The 21,074-nt window shown below is 48.9% G+C and overlaps 11 protein-coding genes across 11 annotated transcripts; 5 read left to right on the forward strand and 6 right to left on the reverse strand.

The window, feature by feature from the left end:
- Positions 1 to 93: 93 nt before the first annotated feature.
- On the reverse strand, positions 94 to 1,119 carry BDV38DRAFT_241413 (DUF4604 domain-containing protein). Its single transcript, XM_032054018.1, has 2 exons — positions 694 to 1,119; positions 94 to 640 (listed from the first exon to the last, which is right to left on the reverse strand). Exons 1-2 carry the CDS (start codon positions 722 to 724, stop codon positions 174 to 176), a joined length of 498 nt encoding a protein of 165 aa, XP_031915945.1. The 5' UTR covers positions 725 to 1,119; the 3' UTR covers positions 94 to 173.
- On the forward strand, positions 883 to 3,048 carry BDV38DRAFT_41660 (WD repeat PRP19 family protein). The gene is made up of 4 exons (XM_032063313.1): positions 883 to 1,300; positions 1,350 to 1,788; positions 1,844 to 2,307; positions 2,369 to 3,048. The coding sequence occupies exons 1-4, from the start codon at positions 1,249 to 1,251 to the stop codon at positions 2,830 to 2,832; spliced, it is 1,419 nt and encodes a 472-aa protein (XP_031915946.1). The 5' UTR covers positions 883 to 1,248; the 3' UTR covers positions 2,833 to 3,048.
- Positions 3,049 to 3,571: 523 nt separating this feature from the next.
- BDV38DRAFT_269654 (putative RING finger domain protein) lies at positions 3,572 to 4,584 on the forward strand (the record flags this gene model as incomplete). Its single annotated transcript, XM_032057005.1, has 2 exons — positions 3,572 to 4,300; positions 4,438 to 4,584. The coding sequence occupies 2 exons, from the start codon at positions 3,572 to 3,574 to the stop codon at positions 4,582 to 4,584; spliced, it is 876 nt and encodes a 291-aa protein (XP_031915947.1).
- A 162-nt stretch (positions 4,585 to 4,746) lies between these two features.
- On the reverse strand, positions 4,747 to 5,565 carry BDV38DRAFT_41508 (mitochondrial 54S ribosomal protein mL43). Its single transcript, XM_032063311.1, has 3 exons — positions 5,484 to 5,565; positions 5,342 to 5,424; positions 4,747 to 5,280 (listed from the first exon to the last, which is right to left on the reverse strand). The coding sequence occupies exons 1-3, from the start codon at positions 5,520 to 5,522 to the stop codon at positions 4,989 to 4,991; spliced, it is 414 nt and encodes a 137-aa protein (XP_031915948.1). The 5' UTR covers positions 5,523 to 5,565; the 3' UTR covers positions 4,747 to 4,988.
- BDV38DRAFT_241425 (U1 small nuclear ribonucleoprotein 70 kDa) lies at positions 5,559 to 6,778 on the forward strand. The gene is made up of 3 exons (XM_032054019.1): positions 5,559 to 6,092; positions 6,153 to 6,280; positions 6,357 to 6,778. Exons 1-3 carry the CDS (start codon positions 5,831 to 5,833, stop codon positions 6,504 to 6,506), a joined length of 540 nt encoding a protein of 179 aa, XP_031915949.1. The 5' UTR covers positions 5,559 to 5,830; the 3' UTR covers positions 6,507 to 6,778.
- A 910-nt stretch (positions 6,779 to 7,688) lies between these two features.
- Positions 7,689 to 9,494, reverse strand: BDV38DRAFT_41505 (ribosome assembly factor MRT4). Its single transcript, XM_032063310.1, has 2 exons — positions 8,762 to 9,494; positions 7,689 to 8,630 (listed from the first exon to the last, which is right to left on the reverse strand). The coding sequence occupies exons 1-2, from the start codon at positions 8,953 to 8,955 to the stop codon at positions 8,081 to 8,083; spliced, it is 744 nt and encodes a 247-aa protein (XP_031915950.1). The 5' UTR covers positions 8,956 to 9,494; the 3' UTR covers positions 7,689 to 8,080.
- On the forward strand, positions 9,227 to 11,350 carry BDV38DRAFT_41523 (mitochondrial distribution and morphology protein 10). The gene is made up of 2 exons (XM_032063312.1): positions 9,227 to 9,431; positions 9,495 to 11,350. The coding sequence occupies exons 1-2, from the start codon at positions 9,335 to 9,337 to the stop codon at positions 10,745 to 10,747; spliced, it is 1,350 nt and encodes a 449-aa protein (XP_031915951.1). The 5' UTR covers positions 9,227 to 9,334; the 3' UTR covers positions 10,748 to 11,350.
- On the reverse strand, positions 11,004 to 12,147 carry BDV38DRAFT_269659 (triose-phosphate isomerase TPI1; the record flags this gene model as incomplete). The annotated part of the gene is made up of 6 exons (XM_032057006.1): positions 11,004 to 11,032; positions 11,091 to 11,305; positions 11,367 to 11,479; positions 11,566 to 11,640; positions 11,703 to 11,985; positions 12,110 to 12,147. 6 exons carry the CDS (start codon positions 12,145 to 12,147, stop codon positions 11,004 to 11,006), a joined length of 753 nt encoding a protein of 250 aa, XP_031915952.1.
- Positions 12,148 to 12,480: 333 nt separating this feature from the next.
- BDV38DRAFT_41746 (uncharacterized protein) lies at positions 12,481 to 15,457 on the reverse strand. Its single transcript, XM_032063314.1, has 2 exons — positions 15,450 to 15,457; positions 12,481 to 15,394 (listed from the first exon to the last, which is right to left on the reverse strand). The coding sequence occupies exon 2, from the start codon at positions 15,049 to 15,051 to the stop codon at positions 12,754 to 12,756; it is 2,298 nt and encodes a 765-aa protein (XP_031915953.1). The 5' UTR covers positions 15,052 to 15,394; positions 15,450 to 15,457; the 3' UTR covers positions 12,481 to 12,753.
- A 2,314-nt stretch (positions 15,458 to 17,771) lies between these two features.
- Positions 17,772 to 18,972, reverse strand: BDV38DRAFT_41778 (uncharacterized protein). Its single transcript, XM_032063315.1, has one exon. The coding sequence runs from the start codon at positions 18,889 to 18,891 to the stop codon at positions 18,133 to 18,135; it is 759 nt and encodes a 252-aa protein (XP_031915954.1). The 5' UTR covers positions 18,892 to 18,972; the 3' UTR covers positions 17,772 to 18,132.
- Positions 18,973 to 19,807: 835 nt separating this feature from the next.
- On the forward strand, positions 19,808 to 20,547 carry BDV38DRAFT_291149 (uncharacterized protein; the record flags this gene model as incomplete). The annotated part of the gene is made up of 2 exons (XM_032061676.1): positions 19,808 to 20,396; positions 20,465 to 20,547. 2 exons carry the CDS (start codon positions 19,808 to 19,810, stop codon positions 20,545 to 20,547), a joined length of 672 nt encoding a protein of 223 aa, XP_031915955.1.
- Between the last annotated feature and the right edge of the window lie 527 nt (positions 20,548 to 21,074).

The raw sequence follows: 21,074 nt of genomic DNA on the forward strand, positions 1-21,074 counted from the left end.
CATGCCTGGAGGCGTTGCATCAAAAGTAGTTATTTTTCATTGATTATTAATTATTTTCGGGTTGTTATCAAATATGACGTTTATTCTACTGGTGCCTGAACTAAAGAGGGCTGGCCGCATAGGGTGAGTCAAATCGAGACACTATGACTGGGTAAATTGATAGTCATCATTCATCATTCCTCGTCAAACGAGAGTTTGATTTTCTTCTTCTTCTGTTTGGGTTTCCGAGAACCAGTGTCTTTCGGCTGCGTTTCTTCTTTCTCTGCTGAAGGCTCTTCTTCGCCAATAACCTTCGCCTGCTTTCGCTTCTTAGGTCCGCCTATCTCTGCCATGTTCTGTTTTGATATGGGCGCTTCTTGCGCGGTACTTGCCTTATCCTCTCCTCTATCTTGTGACGTGGGTTGTTCCTGGCCTGGTTCTCCTTTCCCTGTATCCTCGACTTCCTTATTACTGTCGCGAACGAGAGCTTCATATTCCTCTTTGGATATCACTTCATTGCTCTCTTCGTCAACATAGGTAGGTTCATCATCATCGTCGGCATCTTTTAATTTTCGGGGTCGAGCAATTGGGCGCTCAAGGCGACCGGAGGTATCGCCATATTGGTTCCGAAGTCGTTGTAAGAATGCTGGTTCTTTCGCCTCTGTTGGAGTATCAGTCCAAGCTCTGCGCAATGATGATAAGGAGCCAACGTACCATATGCGAGGTTCTTTGATTTGAAGGACATGTTTTAGTTGTCCCACAGCACACTGTTAGTTTTAAATTCTCCTAGACAAGATAACAAGGGAAATATCGCTACCGCGACATGTAATATTCAAGCAAAGAAAGAGAGTAGTGTTTCAACTCGTATGTCCTCCGGGTATCAATGGAATATTGAAGGCAGAGAGCTCGAATGGGACAAAGTCCGCCAATGTCAAGATTGTTCTAATAGCTTCAATCGCCTGCTTAGATGGGTAATGCCGCAAAGTTGTAATACGTAGGAAATAAATCCAATGGGTTAGGAGGACCAGAGTGGACTTGGAACTTGATCGTTTGCGCATAAATGGTTGCTTACCGCCAAGAGATCTGCGGCTAAACCCAAAAGATAGGCGGAGGGTCGAAAAGTCCAAAGGAGCCGCAGCTCTTGTGGTGAAGAGCAATCACCTCTCTCTCTCCCCACGTCCATCCATCTTCTAGAATTATCATGCTGTGTGCAAGTGAGTAGCAAGTGTCATACACCATAACACTTTTATGGAAAACTGACGGTCATTGATGACAGTCTCGGGAGAGGCACCACAAGTGCCCGTCGTCTCGCCCAAGAGCGGTATGTTGCAACCTCGAACAGCACCCGCACCCTATCTAATGTCCACTAGGCAGTGTGTTTGAGAAGCGCCTCATCGAGGCATATATCGCCGAAAATGGGAAAGATCCCGTGAACGGGGAGGAGCTCTCTACCGATGACCTTGTCGAGGTCAAGTCCGACCGCGTTGTTCGACCCCGTCCCCCTACACTCACCTCGATCCCTTCCCTACTCAATGTGTTCCAAGAGGAATGGGATGCCCTTGCCCTGGAGACATACACACTACGACAGACATTGGCGCAAACGCGCCAGGAACTGAGTACGGCTCTCTACCAGAACGATGCGGCGGTCCGCGTGATCGCGCGCTTGACCAAAGAGCGAGATGAAGCTCGTGATGCGCTTTCTAAGGTAACCGTCGGCGCTACACGCGCTGGTGGTGGTGAAGCAATGCAGGTTGATTCAAATGGACTGCCTGAGGCAGTTTTGTCACGTGTTGAGGGTACACAAGCAGCGTATGTACAAGTTTTGTGGTTTCTGAATCCCGACCTCGTAACTAAGTGCAAATAGGCTCTCTAAGACTCGCCGTAAGCGCGCTGTTCCGGAAGGCTGGGCGACCAGCGATGCTATCTCAACATACAAGCCCGCTCAAAGCACCGACCCCCTCTACCCTGGTGGGAAGGCACTGTCTGTTAACGCTTCCGGGGAGCTTGCCCTTGTTGGGGGCGCTGACGGCGTTGTTGGTGTCTACTCGCTATCTCAGAAGCAAGTCGTTCAAAGTTTGCAAGCAAATGGCCCGGTTACCGATGCTGTTTGGGCAGGTGATAAGGCCGTCGTTGCTTCGTCTACCGGCTCTGTGAAGGTTTTCGAGAACGGCAATGAAGTTGCTGACTTCAGCTCTCATGCTGGCGCAGCCACTGCGCTCGCCCTGCACCCTACTGGCGACATTGTTGCTTCCGTTGGCGCTGACAAGAGTTACGTGCTTTACGACTTGGCGACCAACTCCGTGATTACCCAGATCTTCAGCGACGCATGTGAGTATATCACCGCCAATGTAATTTTCAGCCACCAGCTAATCTCAAATTTCCTTCTTAGCTCTTCTTTCCGTAAAGTTCCATCCCGATGGCCATCTTATTGCCGCCGGTGGCGTGGATGGACAGGTCAAGATTTTCGATGTTAAGAATGGCTCGCCTGCCGCTAATTTCGCTATGTCTGGACCCGTCAAGTGCTTGTTCTTCTCTGAAAACGGTACATTCATGGCCGCGGTCGCCGAAAGTTCTACAGTTGTTTCTATTTGGGACCTCCGCAGTGCATCAGAAGTCAAAGCTCTGGAAACTGGCAGCCAGATTGATTCTATCAGCTGGGATTATACCGGGCAATTCCTACTCACTGGCGGACCTAGCGGGTTGACCGTCCAGCAGTACACCAAGTCAACTAAGTCATGGTCGGAACCACTGCGAAGCGCTGTGCCTGCAGCTGCCGTGTCGTGGGGTGTTGCAGCTCAAAGTATTGTGGCTTTGAACCGTGACGGTGGAATCACAGTGTTGGGGGCACAGTAATAATGATACCTTTCAGAGAAAAGCAAAGCATTGAGTTTGTACTTTTAGTTCTTGAAATTATGGATGCTGTTTTTCACTTGAACTGCACAGTTAGGAGAGAAGAAGAACTGAAAGAATAAAAGACAATAGATTACTGTCTTGGATGTACTGCTGTTACCAGGAGTTGAAAGTAACACATACACATACCAGAAACATGTTGCCGGCAGCCGTCACATTAATAATATAAATGTTGTTTCAGCCAGTGATCGGGACCTAATTTAGGAGTAGATCTGGTGACATGGGGGGGTTCAACTTCCTCTTTCTCTTTTCCCGTATTTTTGTCGTGCACTTTTACTTATCTTATCGGGAGTCTCAAATACCGGTGGCCAACTGTTGATGAGGGCGGCATATATCATGTCATCTCTCCACCGCAAGGACTCGGCTCCGGACTTATTACTTTGGACGATTAGGAACCTCTCCACCAGCTGTATCGCTCCTTCGATTTCGACTCCCACACCTCTCTCTCACCCTCTTCCTCTTCATTCTTCCCGGCCACTCAGTTCTCCCCGCTGCTGGACTTCGGCCCAAGGAATTTGACATGAACGACGACTCAGGTGTGCATTTTGTGGCTGCACGGCCAAGAAAGGTTCGCCTCATACCTTTCCGTTGCCGTCAAGGGGCGGGGCATTCATTGTGCCAATACTAGAAAGACAAGCGCTTGCTGACAATTATCATGAAACTCCAGCGCAATCATCGACAAATGTCCCGAACATCTCATTCACCCAGTCGCCGTTTCTTTTCACAAAATGGGGAGTCGTCGTCCTCCAGAGCTCCGACCAACCGGTTGCCACCCATGAGGTTCGCTGGGGACGGTCTCGACATGAGGAGACCTGTCGTCTCAGCTTCCCCTCAGACAGACGAAGTGATCGATTTGACCAATGAACCGGATTCGCCTCCACAAGAGCGAGATAGGAATGCCCGGGCGACATCGCGGCGACCTAGACAGCCCCGCTTTGGAAGGGACATCATGGCAGATGTCGTGGATCTAGAAGATGAACCGGATAATACAATTGACCTCGACTCTCCCAGCAGTCCAGAAGTTCAATTCGTGGGTGCCAGCGTTCGCCCCCAGCTGCCTCGACCATCGCCACCACAGCCCAGAGGCTTTGATTTCGGCTCCGGGCTTGTACGGTTCCTACGGTTAGATAATCCCAGGGTCCAACATTTTCCTGGTAGAGGGTTATTTTCTAGGGATTCTGGATGGAGAACCAGGGGGCCTCGTCACGCGCCACAAGATGTGGAGACATTTTGGATCGGAGATAGATCAGGCGGAGCAGTTGATCTGACGATCAACTTAGATATGGACGGTCCCCTGGCAATGGATTATCAAATTCAAGGGTTTTCACCGGATCGAGGGTCACGACCAACGTACAAGCCACCTAGCCCGCCGCCGGAAGGGTTCACAAGGAACCTGGGAGAAGACGAGGTTGTCTGTTGTCCGAATTGTGATGCAGAACTCGGTACGGGTGATGAGATTCAACAACAGATTTGGGTGGTAAAGCAATGCGGACATGTTCGTATGCCCATAATGCGCCTTCTTCTGACCGGCTCTAACATCTATCCCAGGTTTATTGCGGGCAGTGTGCCACCTATAGGTCCAAATCGAACGCTAAGAAGGCATCGCAGCCTGTGAAGCCATTTTCTAAGTGTCAAGTAGCGGATTGTGGGAAGGCTGTCAGTGCACCAAAATCGATGTTCCAGATCTATTTATGATACATATATTCTATCCCCCCCTTGTTTTATACAAGGCTTGCATGATTCCGGTGTTAGGTGGGCGGTTACTTGGTTTGGTTTACTACTTCTTCGATACCCTTATTGCATTGACGGTTGATGGATTGCGGGTAGATCCATCGTTCGGTTACTAGCTACTGAACCATAGAATACGTTTTTGGTTACTTCGGAGCTACCTCAATAGGTTCCGATTCCTATTAACCTGATAATATTTTAAGATCAATGCATTTTGTACATACATATGCTACATACTCTTCCAGCATAAAAAGCATTGGTTTCCCAGAACAAAACAAATAGAGGCCCATAATACATTGTATGAATATGACAAGCTGGAAGCGTCGCAATCCAGAAAATAACACCGTCGCAGTAAACCCAAAAACACCGCTTTAGACAGTCTTGACATCTCCGTGATACGGGGACCAGATGCCTCTGACACTCTCGTTGATACTTGTGACGGGCTTCTTGGTACGCTTCAATTTCTCTCCGCTGGCCTCCTTCAGCAAATTCGCCTTCTGGAAGATCTGTTCGGGCTCGAGGTTGCGGACACAGACCGCTTTTTCACGTCCGTTGATGTAGTGGCCCTTGATCACAGGGTGCTTGTGTGGCCGTGGCGATACGCGGATTTCAATCTGAGGGTTGGCTTTGGCGAAGGAGGGAAGAGTGTTTTTCAGGAAAGCTCTGGAGTAACACCACCGTTAGCATCAATGACCAAGTTTGACCTCGTAGGAAAAGTACATACACCATCCCGCGGGAACTTCCAGCCCAGTCGCAGTAGTGAAAGTCCAAACGCTTGCATTGCAAAATAAAGGCACCCACGCCATTCTGCGAACCATTAGCTATTGTGAGCACCACAGAGCCAGATTTGGAGGAGCTGGACATACTCTGGCTGAGGTAACTGCTCTAATTCCTTGTACAGGCATTTTCCGTAATTCTTTATTTGATTGATACAATCACTCGAATATCGGTCCACGGAGAGATAGTTCACTTTTCAGCACCTCCGGGCATGGCTGTCATTGGTCCGCGGCTATGTCGGTTAGCGCGCCTAGCGGCTTCCAGAACTGCAATTGAGCTGCCAAGTCACGGCGGAACGCGAACTTGACAAACGAGACCTGCGGTAGTGTCTCAGAATAATTCCAACGCTCATCGTTGCTTATGCCCATTGCGCATGGGAATCGAACCCTCATTTTGTCCTACTGTACTATACTACTAACTGACTGAGGGCTCAAAGATGACGGACAAGCTCCCCCCTCCGCTCCTCGCCCTCTTTCAGCCTCGTCCACCCTTACGCTATGTTACTCCCATTGACCGTGCACCGGAGGACTGTAAGAAGAGTACACTCGGCGGTATCGCACAGTATCTCCCGGACTTGAAGGAGTACGAAGAGGAGTACCCGTACAATGCTACAGAGAGTTGGATCCAGCGAAAATTGCGACAAAAGCAGGAGAAGAAGGAAAACATCGACAAACACTTGACAGACGGCATTCATACATGTGTGTTATCTCCCTTAACTCTGTAGTTGCATCTGAGCGCATAAGTACTGACTCATTTAGTCGACCCTTCGAACGACCCGCAAGCTCGAGGCGACCCTTTCAAAACACTTTTTGTGTCTCGTCTTAGTTACGATGTCAAGGAGTCCGATCTTGAAAGAGAGTTCGGCCGGTTTGGGCCTATTGAGAGGGTAATACTATTACAACCCTTCTTTTCGCTTTTCTTTCCTTAGTTTCTCGTATACTGATGTCATTGATTCTATCTAGATCCGTATCGTCAAAGACACTGTAACCCCGAAGGGTTCGAAGAAGCCGCACAAGGGATACGCTTTTATCGTTTACGAGCGCGAGAAGGACATGAAAGGTATTACTACAAATGACCAACACCTTTACTGGCCACAGGTATCTGCGTCTTGAGATCGTTTTGCTGACATGATATACTTCTGATGGTTCCAGCCGCTTACAAGGAGACGGATGGCATTCGTATCAAAGACCGACGTGTCTTGGTTGATGTAGAACGTGGTCGCACTGTCAAGGGCTGGAAGCCTCGGCGCTTCGGCGGCGGTCTTGGAGGCCGTGGTTACACCAAAGCACTGCCGTCGCGTCCTATTGGCCCTGGATCATTCGGTGCTCCCTCTGGACCTGGAGGTTACGGCGGTGGCTTCCGGGGTGGCTTCGGTGGTGGTGGTGGTGGTAGAGGAAGGGGGGGTTTCCGTAATGAACGTTTCGGGGGTCCTCGTGGGGGTGTTGGATACCAAGGAGGCCGCAATGGATTCGGCGGCGGAGGCGGACAAGCTCCGCCAAACGCACCGTCTGGCCCCGGTGGTGGAAGAAGCGGTGGTTTTGGTGGCAGGTATGGTGATCGTGATCGGGGCGCAACCGGAAGCAACCGTGAACCCATTAGGCCAAGAGATGGCTTCTCCGACCGCGATCGACGGGATGACCGGGACCGCGATGGTGGTGACCGTCATAGGGACCGCGACAGAGACAGCTACCGTTACCGGGACCGCGACCGTGAGCGCGATCGTGGTGACCGATACGGCGGCCGGGAGGACTACGGACGCAAGCGATATCATGAGGATGATGCATACGATGACCCTCGCGCCAAGAGAAGATACTGAATACCTAGCCCCTGAAGGGTTTCCCCCATTTAGTACTCAACATGATTTGTTGGTGGGTATTTCTGATCGATCTTCCAGTTTCTCTCATCGTCTGTTTTGGCAATGGGTAAGACAAGGTCCACGCCGATCATTCAGGTCTCCTGCCGTCAGGCTTGACCATTACTTACAACAGTCGAAACATTACGCATCCTCATCTTATGCCTGAATCGAGGCATTCTATATACACCGCTGGGGTCTCATCATGATTTGATCCTTGGAATGGCCGTTTCCTTCCCGGAGAGTCGACGTTTACTAGAACCGGACACTTGGTCGCGACCCCTTTTTTTACTGTTTTCCTTATCGAGTTATTCTTCTGCTTGCTTGCATGTCCTTCTACCCTGTCAGTTTCCTCTTCTCCAGGGTTTGCACTGCTCTTTACGGGGTAAGTATGTACTTTAGGTAGTCAACGTCTTTAGGTGGATTTCATGGAGGTGTTACGGGGGTCAGGTAAGAAGATCAGGTAAGGTTTTCTGCAACAACCAATAACCGATGCCAGGTATCTTCGTACAGTGTAAATCAAGGTAATGGTCGGAATCGTTCTTTATTTTATCCTCATGTAACATGCCGAGATATAGTCACTGTCGGTGTATTTTATGGTAGGATTTTAGCTTGGTATTTATGTATGTCCATCATACGCTCATCCAGCAATGAAGAACCCGTCATAAACGGGTACCACTCATAACAAGAGAAAGAAAAAAGAAAGAAGCAGAAAAGCAAGCGCCAATACCTAACTCCAAGAAATGCCCAGGGGATTTCGTCGAAGAAGAGAAGACATAAAAAAGAATCAGAAAAAAGACTTTTTTTTCTATAACCCCAAATTCCACCCCAACTTCACTGCTCAACCTCCATACCACCCTGCTCCTTCTCAAGAATCTTCACCTCTCCACTTTCCCGAGTCCAGCAAGCCTTCAGCGCAACATGGAACTCAGAAGTAGCAACGCCGAACATCTTGAGCAGCGTCGTCTGCCGCGAATCGAGAACCTCTCCCTCCCGGCAAACGGGGAATGCCTCCTGGTCACCGGTCAACTCCAGCATAACCTTGCCCTTGATGAGACGAGTGGGGATGCCCAGCTTACGCAGCTCGGGCTCGATCGTGTGGCTGACTGGCTCGTCCTCCGAGGCGGGGATCTCGCCGGCTCGCGAGTACACAAGGCCATTGGGGATGCTGAAGGACCGGGTGCTGACGGTTCCGGCACGGGCGAAGTCCAAGGGGCGGAAGGAGTCAAAGTAGTTGGTGACGGACTCGGGGTCGCGAGAGGTGAAGAGGAGACCGACGGCACCGGTCAGATAGGGAACGAGCTTGTGCAGGTTGGTGGCTGCTTCGGATTCGGGGTTGTGGCCCAGTGCGACGGCCATGACTTTGGTCTTGCCGAAGAAGAGACTGCGAAGATGTTAGCCATCTATCCTAGGGTATTCATGCATTGAAATATATTCCAATTTTCCATGGCCACGGGACAAAAAAGTTCAATATCAAAATATGAACAATCCCCCGCAAAGGTTAACAAAACTCACCGGCTATCAGCGAATTCAGTGCGCACATCCTTCAGGTAGGTATTGCGCATGTTATCAACTCCGAAGACGAAAAGATGGTCATATTTCTCGACAGATTCCCGGATATTGGCATACAAGCGTCTGGTCTGTTCCTTGTGGGACTTTTTGGCGGTCTTGGTCTCGTGGACAACGCGGGCGCGCTTAGAGCGAGGCATTGTGGCGGAGTTGTGGGTGAAAAATTCGAAAACTCGGTTTTGAAATTATCGACACCCCGACGTTCTTGGACCCGGTTGATGGGGAAAATGGGGTTTATATACAAGCGCGGAAATGGGTCGACTTGGAGGAGTTCGAAAATCAATTATTTTTTTCTTCACTGATAACAGTCGGAATATTGTTGATGCGGGGCTTATCCGATTAGATCTAAACTACATGGGGAAATAAGCTGTGAATGCCTCCGTCAACTGACATACCGCGAAGTCTTGATTAGACCGTTGGCATTATTCTCGCCTTGGTCCATGATGATCTAGTTGGGGGGAGGCTCTGATTTTGATTCTCTCTTGACCGTACTATACCAACTATTGTCATTGGCCGACAATGCTCGACTTCATGGATTATATCCAACTCGCGTTCGCCGAGGGGACTAACTGGAATCGCGACAATTCATACTCGTCGCTGACGGCCACAGCCCAGTGTCAGTAGCCGATGTCTTCTCTCTTATCTTTCTGAAAGATCCCCTTAACTAACAGACACACAGCCCTCTTGGATTTCTCAACTCCCGAGCGTCTACGCGTGCATCTTTCATCTCTATCGACCCCCAATTTCGCAACCAGCTACACCCTCGGCACAGTAGGCCTAATCGACGGCTCAGTGTCCTACCTCTACAGCACCGTCCCCTTCACCAACACACCAAGCCGAAGCGCCTTAATCCCCCTCCGCAAACTCTCCCCAGGCTACCGTCAAGTAACGCCACCAATCGCCCCAATCGAAGACTGGAATTGGAACTCAATCCTCGATAATTCCCAAAATGTCCAACCGTCATTCGCCAGCAAGCCCACCCTCCTGCACGCAACATTACACCTCCCACCCCCAACAACCCTGAACGCCCTCTTACTCCGTCGTATCTCCCCAACCATGCATCTAACACTGGCGGTCTGCTCGACAAGAGGCCCTCCGCTCTCCAAATCCGCGCCGCAGGCATCCCTCCTCACGCAATTGTCCCACGACACGGGAAAATACAGCAACGAGTACCTCTTCAGCACAGACAATGCGCTATTCGGCTGGCGGGGTCTATGGAACTTCGGACCCGACCCTCGCTCCGCGACAGATACCGCCGCGCCGCGCCTATCGCTTCTATCAGCCGGCGCGGAGGCATATTACTCGCCTGTGTCATCGCTCATTGGCATGTCCACTGGTCTGAGGTTTAGTACTCTCCCCGCTGCGACGGATGTGCCTGCGTCGACGGCGACGGGGTCTGCGACGGCGAATCAGAGTACCCCTATCTCTACGTTTCCGTATACGCTTACTTTAACGCTGACACCGTTGACGGGTTCCTTGTCAACGACGTATTCGCTCCGTGCATCACCCAATCTGGCGTTTAGTTCCCGCTTCGGGTTCAATGTTTATAGCTGGGAGAGTGAGATGGTAGCTGGCTGTGAACTGTGGCGGAAATCGAGGAAACAAGATGATGGGTTAGAATGGGCGAGACGGAAGATGCGCGCTTCTGAGCCTTTGTCTCTGCCTTCTTTGCCTGCTGAGCCGAAGGAACGGCAAGAAGAGGAGGCGACCGACTCTGTTCTGAAGATTCGGGTCGATCAGTCGTGGAATGTACGGGTTCTTTGGGAGGGGCGCGTCAAGGAGCTTCTGGTGAGTGCTGGGGTGGGATTGGGACCGAGTTCGTTCTCATCTTCGTCGTGGGCGACTGCTGCGGCTGGGTCGGGGCAGAGTAGTGGTGGGGGTGTGCCGTCGTATTGGAGGGGCGTGGGTGTTTCGGTGCTGTATTCTTCTTAATTTTCTTTTTAATGTTTGATTTTCTTAGATAATGGGTGTTGGGTCCCTTGTATAGGCGACACGGTTTTTTTGCATGGATGTATATATTTAGTGTTAGAGCGGGATAGATGAACCGTGTGATAATATGTTCTTGAAATATGAAAACCTCTATATTCATTTTGATATTTGGATCATAGAACTAATTTTGAAACGTCATAAATTTATCGATAAAGGAACCAGAAAATGATTATAGCCTATATTAACACCGTCGATTTGCTTACAAACGAGCATTGATGATATCAACGACTGCAATTGAACGTTAGCACCTTACCAATACACAGGAAGGGGAAAGAAAAGAACGTACAAGCAGGCTTCAAGCTGGCACCGCCAACCAGGAAGCCATCAACATCGGGCTCCTTGGCCAGCTCGCGGCAGTTCTTCTCACTGACGGAGCCACCGTAGATGATACGGGTGTTCTCAGAGGCCTCGGGCGAGATGGCCTCGGCGAGCCACTTGCGGATGGCGGCGTGGACCTCCTGAGCCTGCTGGGTGGTAGCGACCTTGCCGGTACCGATGGCCCTGTTGCACCTGTTAGTACCACAGTCTAGGGTGACATGATGTCAAGGAAGAAGGTGCTTACCAGACGGGCTCGTAGGCAATGACGACCTTGGTCCACTGCTCCTTGGTGAGCTCCTTAGCGGCAGCGTTGAGCTGCTTGGTTACGACCTCAATGGTCTTGTTGGCCTCACGCTCCTACACAAGACATTAATCAAACCAGATCATGCAATCTTCTCCGATGGGGAAAGGTCGAGAGCGGAAAGTGGACATGTGAGCCATACCTCAAGAGTCTCACCGATGCAGAAAATGACGCTAATGCCACCGTCAATGGAAGCCTTAACCTTACGAGCAATGAACTAAAACCAATTAGTGACTCAATTGCTAACGGATGTGCTGCAAGATAGAGAAATAAACATACTTCGTCGGTCTCCTTCAGAATGACACGGCGCTCGCTGTGTCCAATGATGGCCCAGGGGATCTTGGCATCCTGCAGCTGGGAAACCGAGATCTCACCGGTGAAAGCACCGTTGGGCTTGTCGAAGACGTTCTGGGAGGAAACAGCAACCTTCTTTCCGTCGGCGACCTGTTGGGCGAGGGTCAAGTAGAGAGCAGGAGGAGAGACGACGACCTCGGTGGTCTCGTCGAGCTTGGCCTCATTGAGGTTCTTGATGATGGAGGTAATGCTTTCCGCAGTACCGTTCCTGTATTGCAAGAGAGACAGAGGGTGTTCGTTAGCTTTCTGGTGGTTGTTGGTGTGGCATCAGGTCAGAGGGGTAAAGGCATTGCGGGGCAGCAGTGGTAGTGGTAGTGAGGGTAATGTCGTACATCTTGAAGTTACCACCGACGAAGAATTGGCGAGGCATTTTGAATGTGTGTTTCTGTGAAAGGAAGATACGACGAGTTTGGTTGAGGAAAGACAGTGTGATTGTCAAGTTGAGTATGGGAAGAAAGAGTAGAAGAAGATCAGACGACGGGGAAAAGCGATGACATAAAAGGTAGAAGACGGAAGAAAAACGAACCAAATCAATGCCACTCCATGGCGGGGTTTCGACTGCCTGAGGCCGGGATTGGTGGGGCTTATCGATAAGTTCTCGTCACCGGGTGCATGCAATGCGCTGTCAACTCGCTGACTTGGTCCTGAACATCCTGTCCTCTACGGATCCATACTATGCAATAATCCCAGTTATAATGCGGTAAGGTGCAGATCATATCTCATATTCATGACTCATTCGAACTTCTTTTGAGAAAATACACACATGGAACGTATACACTAAACGCAATACATCTCGACAAACGCTGGTATACAAAACGGTCCCCCGGTGAATGACGTTATTAGTGTCTATCCCCCACTCACACCCGAAAAGAATAACAGAAACTAACAGAAAAAAAGCGGCCCGAGGATAACAGGAACAGTGAAACAAAAGGGGAATCATGCAACGAAAAACAATGAAAGGAAAAGAAAACGCAAATCAATAATTTTCATAATACTGTCGAGAGTAATATGGACCAGCGTCTCTCAGGGACATGCGTCGGCGCAAGGCATCGTCCAACCTCTCATCAAATACATCCAGCATCCGCGTCCGATAGTCTAACTGCTTCTCTCGGCGCTCGAGTCGTGCTTCCCGATCATCGAGAATTCGGGTCCGGATATCGTTGCGAGCTCGTGACCCACGATATCTTTCGTCGAGCTCGGGTGCATCCAAATCCTCGGAACTAACAGGGGCGTGGATAATCTTCGGGCGATCTCGGGTCTGCCGAGCAACTTCTCGGCTATGGACCCTCCATAGTTGCTTGTCGGAATCCCTGCTGTCGGCAGGTATCACATCGACATAATCACTTGGGTACTTGGTGCGACCCTGTCTGTTGTCAGATGCACCTGATGGTTGTTTCCGGTAGTGGGAGCGGTATCGAGATGGCCCAGGGCGCCTTGAAGTAGAGGAATGCCGGCGAAAGAGACTTCCACGCCAGGGCTGTGTTTCTTTGCGTGTCTCTCCCTCATGCTCAGAGTCATCGGTCACTGAGCTAACTTCTTCAAAGTCGAAGATCTCGGAATCCTCATCCCCGATACTGCTGGAATCGGGGGCCAATTCTAACTCTGAGTCCGCCATGTTGGGTGGTTTGACACTACCTCCTTGGGCGACATTCTCAAAGGAACGAGATTCATAGGGATGGGAGGGCTCTTTCCGGGGGTTGTTATTGGTTACCGGCCCCCCAGCTGGGCTGTACAGGTTATTGATACCTAGGTGTTGCGCATTAGCGCTTGGAGCGCCTCTGACATGCTCCTTTAGAACCTCAATCGCTGGGCCATTCTCCGGAGCCGCCCTCGCGGTGTGGGGCATGGTTACCTGTGGACGCTGGTGCGCACCCGCAGGGACCCCTCTAACATGCTCCTTCAGGACCTCAACAGTGGGGCCTTTCTCCGGAGCAGCTCTCGCGACGTGAGGCATGTGTGGTTGTGCGCCAGCGTTCGCCGCGCCTCTGGCATGTTCTTTTAGGGCATCAATTGCGGGACCCTTCTCTGGAGCGGCCCGCGCGACGTGGGGCATGGCTGCCTGTGGGTGTATCCCGAAAGAGAAATGAGCCGGAACTCCTTGTGGCAGATGTCCATGGTTAACCAATGGTCTTCCCCCTGCCTGCTGTGCCTGAGGCTGAGGAGGGGGTGGCGGCGGTGGCGGAGCTTGCTGAGTGAGCTCGGGGTTAAGCTGCCGTGGGACATTGTGCACCTGCACCATTTGGGGTTGTTGTGCATGACCCATATTAGGCCTTGTCCACTGAGGGACATTTTCAATTTCCACGTCCAATGACCGAGGCTCATCGATGACCACGGGATTTTCGGCCTTCGGCTCAACCCTCTCCTTAGGTTTGCTAGGTAACTCGAACTCCACTTGTGCTACCTTGGGACGCGAAGAGGTAATAGGCTTCCCCATGATCACAACGTCCATGGAAACGGTCTCATAGTCTCCGCGCTTATTGTTCTTACCTTTCATCTGTCGTTCTTCTTCCTTGACATATGCACAAGTCCACTCTAGGTGAGAATCCTCCTTCTTGAGCTCGTTGATGAGTTGGTCCACATGGGTGCGTTTTGCCTTTGAAAGGGACTGGTACTGTTGGACGCCGGGGTGCTTCTTCGCCCGCTTCTGGACCATGCCGATCAACTCCGCTTGTGTCAGATGCATTTGGCTCCTTTCCACCTGGCTCCAGGTGGGCTTGTGGCCAGGGGTCGCATCTTTCTTGAAGAAGGTAAACCCAATATAAAAGTAGGGGCGCGAGTCTGTTACTTTTGCCGGGGTAGGGTCGGACGCTTTCTGCCGATTGCCTGAGGCTGCTCTCTCTGTAGTAGCATGCTGGCGGGCCATTGCTTCGGCGACCTTGGCGGGATCTATAGAGCGCGGGGTGGTAGTATGGATCGCACGAGAGGCCCCGGGGTATCCTTCTTGTTGGCCTCCTTGGTGTCCCAGTTTGTGACCTCCAGGATGGACTCCAGGGTGACCTCCGGGATGACCTCCAGGGTGGATAACTGGATGGCCTGCTGGATGAGATGCCTGGTGAGCTGTCGCGTGGGATACTGGGTGAGGTGTGGGATAGGAAGCTTGGCGCGCTGCCGAGTGAGCGAATGGATAGGCCCCTGGATAAGCCGATGGGTGGTAGAGTCCTGCTGGAAGCCCTTGGTAAACAGTTGGATAGAGAGCTGGATTGACCGGCTGTTGAACCGGTGCATGATGGGCGGGAGGCGCCGGCGGCGTGGTTTTCTGGTTAATGACCGCCATTTCCCGGAGGACTCCGCCTGTAGCAGGGGTAGATATTCAATGAGTAAGACCAGACGTAGTAAGCCGTACGTAGACAAACAATCGCAAGACAAATCGGACAGGGGGGTATATGGCAAAAAGACTACTATACAGGAAAGAAACAAAGGGAAAGAAAGTCTTCGAACAAAAGTCGAGGGTCAAAGCATATTATAATATATTTCTTCTCCTATCTGACCTACTCAAGAGGGGTAAGTCGGCTTTTTCAAGTCCAGATATTCGGCAGGTCTAGGACAAACAAAATAATAATAATAATATGGCTGTGTTTCAGACCGTGGAAGATCCTTGTAATGTACTGTACTTCTGCCTGGTCATCTTTAGCTTTTGATGACTGCACGTCTGACGGTAGGAAAATCCCCGACCTCACAGGGTGATTTCAACCAGAATAAGGCTAGTATTTCTCTTCACCATCATTGGCGGATTCACCCTCCATTACACACAAAGTCCAGATCTCAGAAGAGCACCGAGCACCAGTGCCTTTGTTTTTCCTCTTCACTTCTTCTCCAGATAGCGCCCAGCAACACGAGGTGAACAAGGCGCAGAAGCACCCGGGCACTGTCAATAGTGAGGCTACTGTCACGCACTCACCTTTTCTCTCGGTGAAAGAACTCGAAAGAATGGTATTGTATTGGAGGGAATCCTCAGCCGCAGGAAGAGTGGCTATGCGAGACGTCCAAGGCGATTGGAATCAAGAAGATAAAAATACGGTGACAATAATAGGCTACAGCCATCTGCCTGGAAGCAGCTCGGAAGTTGGGTAGAAAGTTAGGGTATTCAGCCGGTCAGCTGTGTTACTTCCACTGCACCAGACAGTCTTCAAGTCCTCAGAAATTATACCATAACGTAACCCGACGACTGTTGGTAAAATCAAAATGAGTCTTTTTTTTTTGTATCTTCTCACACTAGACTGACTCAGGCCCTCCATTGGGTTTTCTTCTGTGACGAGCGACGCAGACGATATGCAGCCAAGACAGGCAAGCAGGCACCCATCGCCTAAGAAAGTCTGAAAGGTGTCCTTAGCGTCGAAGCATTTCAAATCCCCCTCTGATGTAGGATTACGTCCCATAGCATCAGATCAATGCAGAAAAGCAATGATGATTGTTTATTCAGTGGATGGATTTGTGAAACTAGTTCAAGTGATACTGCTCCCTGCTTACTTTTTTATCCAGCGTTGCACACCCGGGCACGTTTATATAAAACTTAATTTTAATTTTATTTTCTTTTGAAAAGAACAACACGTCGTCAAGCTTCCTAAATAAATATTTATTTATTACTTCCACAACTCCTAAACAATTTAAATCTCTCAAAATCCTTGGCCACGACCCCGGTCCCTCGTGCATTGAAAATTTTTTCTCCTTCCCATCGCCCACCCTCCATCACACTCCATGGGAAATGAAGGTACCAATCGACGTCCGCGTTATATTCAATCCCCGACGATCTCTGCAGCGTCCCCGCATACATTGTGACAAAATTGCTTTATGATAGGCCAGAGAAAATAGCAGACAATTTAATGGAGGTATACACTACTAGGCCACAGGCCACAGTCCTTTATTCTTTTTTTTTTTTTTTTTACCGCTCTGACTCATTTCGCCTTGTTGCCCTTGAGTGAAACACTGGAGTGGTCCTTGACTCCTTCTCATGCCCGATATTCAAGTTCAGTCCTTCTAAGAAAGTAAGAAAGGAAAAGAAAAACGAAAATTACCAATCTCATGACTACCATCTTCGACTCCATTCTCTTGGAAAGAGTAGAGGACCTAATCCCTGCCGTTAGTTCATGTACACTACCCGTAGTTAGCAGGGTTAGGGCAAGGTGGAGATTCATCCTAAGGTTCTCTCCAAAGCTTTCTGCATTACATACATACATGGTACATAGTACATACATACACAACATACCGGATGTTCTAGGAAAAGGTTAACTTCCTAAGTCCGATCGGGTTTGTTTTCCTTGACTCTTTTGGGGCTAAGTTAGTTCCGGGTCTCGCCTTGTTGCTGGTTGATTTGAGCTCTGATAGACTACTTCCCTCCGTAGGACCGAGGATGGTAATCTTGATTCTTGATTGTGCTGACGAATGGTTTTACTTTCGTCACCGCTCTTTTTGGGGGTGGGAAATGAAAGAAAGTATATTAAAATTAGAATAGCCCTGATTGATGGCTAGTGATTCTATGAGCTGGTCCACGTGAACGATACCTATTCTGGGATTTAGCATCAAGATATACTTCTTGAGATAAAGGGGTGACGAGGACTTGAGATAGCCACGAGTGGATCTATAGGTGAGCATTATATGGATAGAGTTTGTGATATTGATATGTTGTGTTGGATTCATTTCCTAAGATCAAAGCTACCAACCTCGGCAGTCGGTACTAGGAAAAGCGTACGGACTAGTAAATGAGTTGGTGTAGAATCAAGGTTTAGTGGTAGTGGTAGTACTAATGACAAGGATACTTGATTACTTTTGCAAGTCCCGATATTTCTATCTTGTAAAGATTCTAGATTGTATAATGTAGTTCATTGCGTTCTGACAAGTTTTCCAGTGTAGACATATCAAGCGGATTCCGATTAGCTACTCCAGAGAATGATGACACGGTGAATACTCAGCCAGAAATAGTCATTTTGACCGCGGTCTGCGAATTGCGCGAGCTGTTGTTACTACTTTCGTCTCTTCCGGCCTGCTATCGCTAGTATCTAGCTGTCGGGTCTGGACGCAAACTATTCAATCTATCCGTATTATTTATTATCTTTGTCGATGGAATGGACAATCCCGGAGAGCATATTTGATAGAATCCTCTCAGAATTGGTTGGATCTGAGATTCTCTGGACAGTCTGGTTTTCGTTTGACGCAAGAGGACATTAACAATATGCATACCGATGCTTGGATCACTAATGAATGCTAACTCAATAACATAGCCTAGCAGGCGTGAAGGGTATTTATTCATACTCGAATGGACTTGTCATATGTTGATTCCACATGGCACTTGCAACAGACCCATCTAGCGTTCCGTTTCTGTTGACTCAAGAGCATCCTATTTCTGTTGCTCGTCTTCAACTCACTTGGAGGCGATATCTCCTGGAGGAGAAAACAGATCCGTGTTATCACGAGAAGCGGAGCATTCCCTCAGCTTATACTCGCCCTGCAACAGCGCATCACGAATAGCTCGCTGGTGTCTTCGAAATGGCAGTGTACCGCTCCGCATCCCTGCCAATACATCAAAATGAAACTGGTGATGTTCATATTTCATCTGTTTAGCAAACGACCTCTCCTTCAAGGCTGGAACATGCGCATAGAGATAGGAGATTTGGCATGCCAAGACGATTGACAACATTGCACTATCGCTAGGACAATCCAGCCAGATTTCGATCAGTGCATCCAGCAAGCCTGCCAATGGCGGAAATGGCGCCTTGTGTAATGTCCCATTTCCCAAAGGCGCATATTCTAGTTGTGTGTCGGTGGTGAGAGGAAACTTCCAGTTGACAGCGGGAAGGAGGACAGTTCTCGTTTGGCCATTAGGGGATATTAGTCGTCGTTGAGGGAAGGTCACTAAGTCCACCTTTGCGTTTCCAATCAGATATGGCTTTTGCATATCAAACGTCCACCCAGCCTTCACGAGCAAATCTGCTGCGAGGTCAATATCCGGGACGAGGATATATAGGTCAAACACAAAAGTAGGAACCCCATAGTGGACAAGAGCATCCTCAAACCAGATGCAGTGAAGGACTTGGTGGTCAAAAAATACTTGGCAAGGCTTGTATCTTGTTTTTACACTGTCCTCCCCCGTGCCAAGGTGGTAGTTGAGTCTGAATTTCATACGGCCACAATATCCTTGTAGAATACAAGAGGTTTGGTAAGGTTTATAGGTAAGATGTTGCAGCTCTAATTCAAACTAGATGTGGTAAACCGCCGCTTTGTGCTGGTACATTCACTGGACAGCGCCACTTGGTGGGGCAAGAAGGGCCCGCTCTGACTGCCTGAGAGTATTCACGTGATCTCTCTTTCTCTTAAGGCAGACAAGAGGTTATAACTTATACATGTAACCCTTATTCTAAAAAACAACAAAATTTAACTGGGTATACACCGAGCTAATATGAATTTAAAGAATAGTAAAGTATATTTATATTGAAAAAGTATTTATGTTAATTTATTTTATGCCTTTTCTTATGATATTAATATCCAAAGATGAAGCTCTGACCGACTCAAACTATGCAATTTTAACCCAGTCAGAAGTTAGAACTTCCAAGGCAGTCAGTGGCTCAAGGGACTCGCACTCCTGAACCGGCTTGGAATAGGACCTATTTCCTTGATTTGATTGTTTGGTTTGTTCCTTTTCCGTTGACATTCACTTTACTTCTGCGTGGGGCACGTGAGTACTAGTATGTAGTAGATGTAGTAGACTAGTAGTTCCCATAGGTATTCTAATATCACTAGCATCCCATCAGCTCATTCTCAATGGGCAGTCTTTTCATTTCCCTTAACTTGTCTAGTATCTCCTCACTTCGAAGCAACGTTATACTATATCCAAATACCGGACGAAGACCGAGAATTTGGAGTTAACACGAAGTTGCCCATCACCTATTGCCCCCAAGCCGTGTGAGTTTGGCTTTGGATTTGTAGAGGGAGCTCAGTAAGGAAGAAAGCTCCGGTTGTGGGACTCATTTAGGTAACCCTTCACTAATCTATATTTTGGATTGACTATTGATTTACCTTACGTTCAAGGGAAAGTCATCATGTCTCGGTCAGATACTCATCCTCCGGAAGAAATATGTGAGGCTGCAATGGCGGTTGGAAACGCACTTGCTCGTTGTGAAAAGTATGCCCTTGTTGGCGGCAGTGCGTGTGCGGTTCTAGGCTCGACTCGGGCAACTGAAGATGTAGATTTGGTTGTTCTCCGGGGTGGAACCGCCAACGCAAGGCGGTTACTTCGTGAATCCTCTGACTTCGAAGTTCAACCAAGAACAAATTACACAACATATAAGGCGAAAAACATAGAAGTCGAGATTTTAACGCCGCCTACTTTGTTTAAAGAGCCCTTTGATCACAACACCGAAATAATCACGATTGAAGATGCCAAGGTTTTGAAGCCAGCCTTGCTTCTGAACGCAAAATGTGGTTCAATCAATGGCCGATCTACAGAGACGAAGAAGGACACAGATGCTCAAGATATTGGTTTTCTCCTCGATTTCTGCGCTGAAAACCCAGATTATCTTCCAAAAGCCACAGAAGTTCCCAATGCAACAAAGGAGTTTGTTGGGAACCATATCCACTATTATGGAGGTCAGGAAGATTGGGTTCGAGCTGGTTATAACTTTGAGACGGGTTTGTCCTATCCAATATCGTTCAGGAAATGCCACTGCTGACGCGAACGAACTAGGCCGTTTCAACAGATACTAGGGTATTTCCAGGGGAGCTGAGCATTGAGAGTGTGTACAAACGGTCTGAAATGCGAGAAGTTGCTCAGCTCGACTAATAACTCATTGCAGAGAGTTTCGAAGTTAATCCCATATTCCACCTCGTTATTTGATATTGTCCTGTGTCATTCCGAATGCCATTCATTACTTTATACATGGATTTCGGTGACGTCCCACAGTTCTGAGTTCGGATGCCCTCAGACGGCTTTGTATGCCGAGTTATGTTTCAAAAAATGTCTTTGTGTTTGATCTATTCTAATGAAATTCAGTGCTGCTGTTTTCTTTACACTAATTAAAATGTTATATTTGTGATTTCTCAAGATCCTGCTCAATCATGAAAAGGTGCTATGTCGCCTAATTATAGTGTATACGTGATTTCGCGGTGTTACTTCAAGGTTGAAAAATTATCAGATCAATATTCCCTAAGCTCATCCCATCTAAAGTAGGTAATACCAGCTCGAGGTGGTGTAGAGATTGATAAGGTACACTGGTTGACGATCTTTTGCTCCGAGAGTGGTGACTCATATGAGACGTACTACCCTGCGAGTTAGCTCACTATTGAGTTGAATTCTTCTGTTTGTAGGCG

The sequence above is a fragment of the Aspergillus pseudotamarii genome (genome assembly GCF_009193445.1).
Source record: "Aspergillus pseudotamarii strain CBS 117625 unplaced genomic scaffold BDV38scaffold_14, whole genome shotgun sequence".
Lineage (NCBI taxonomy): Eukaryota > Fungi > Ascomycota > Eurotiomycetes > Eurotiales > Aspergillaceae > Aspergillus > Aspergillus pseudotamarii.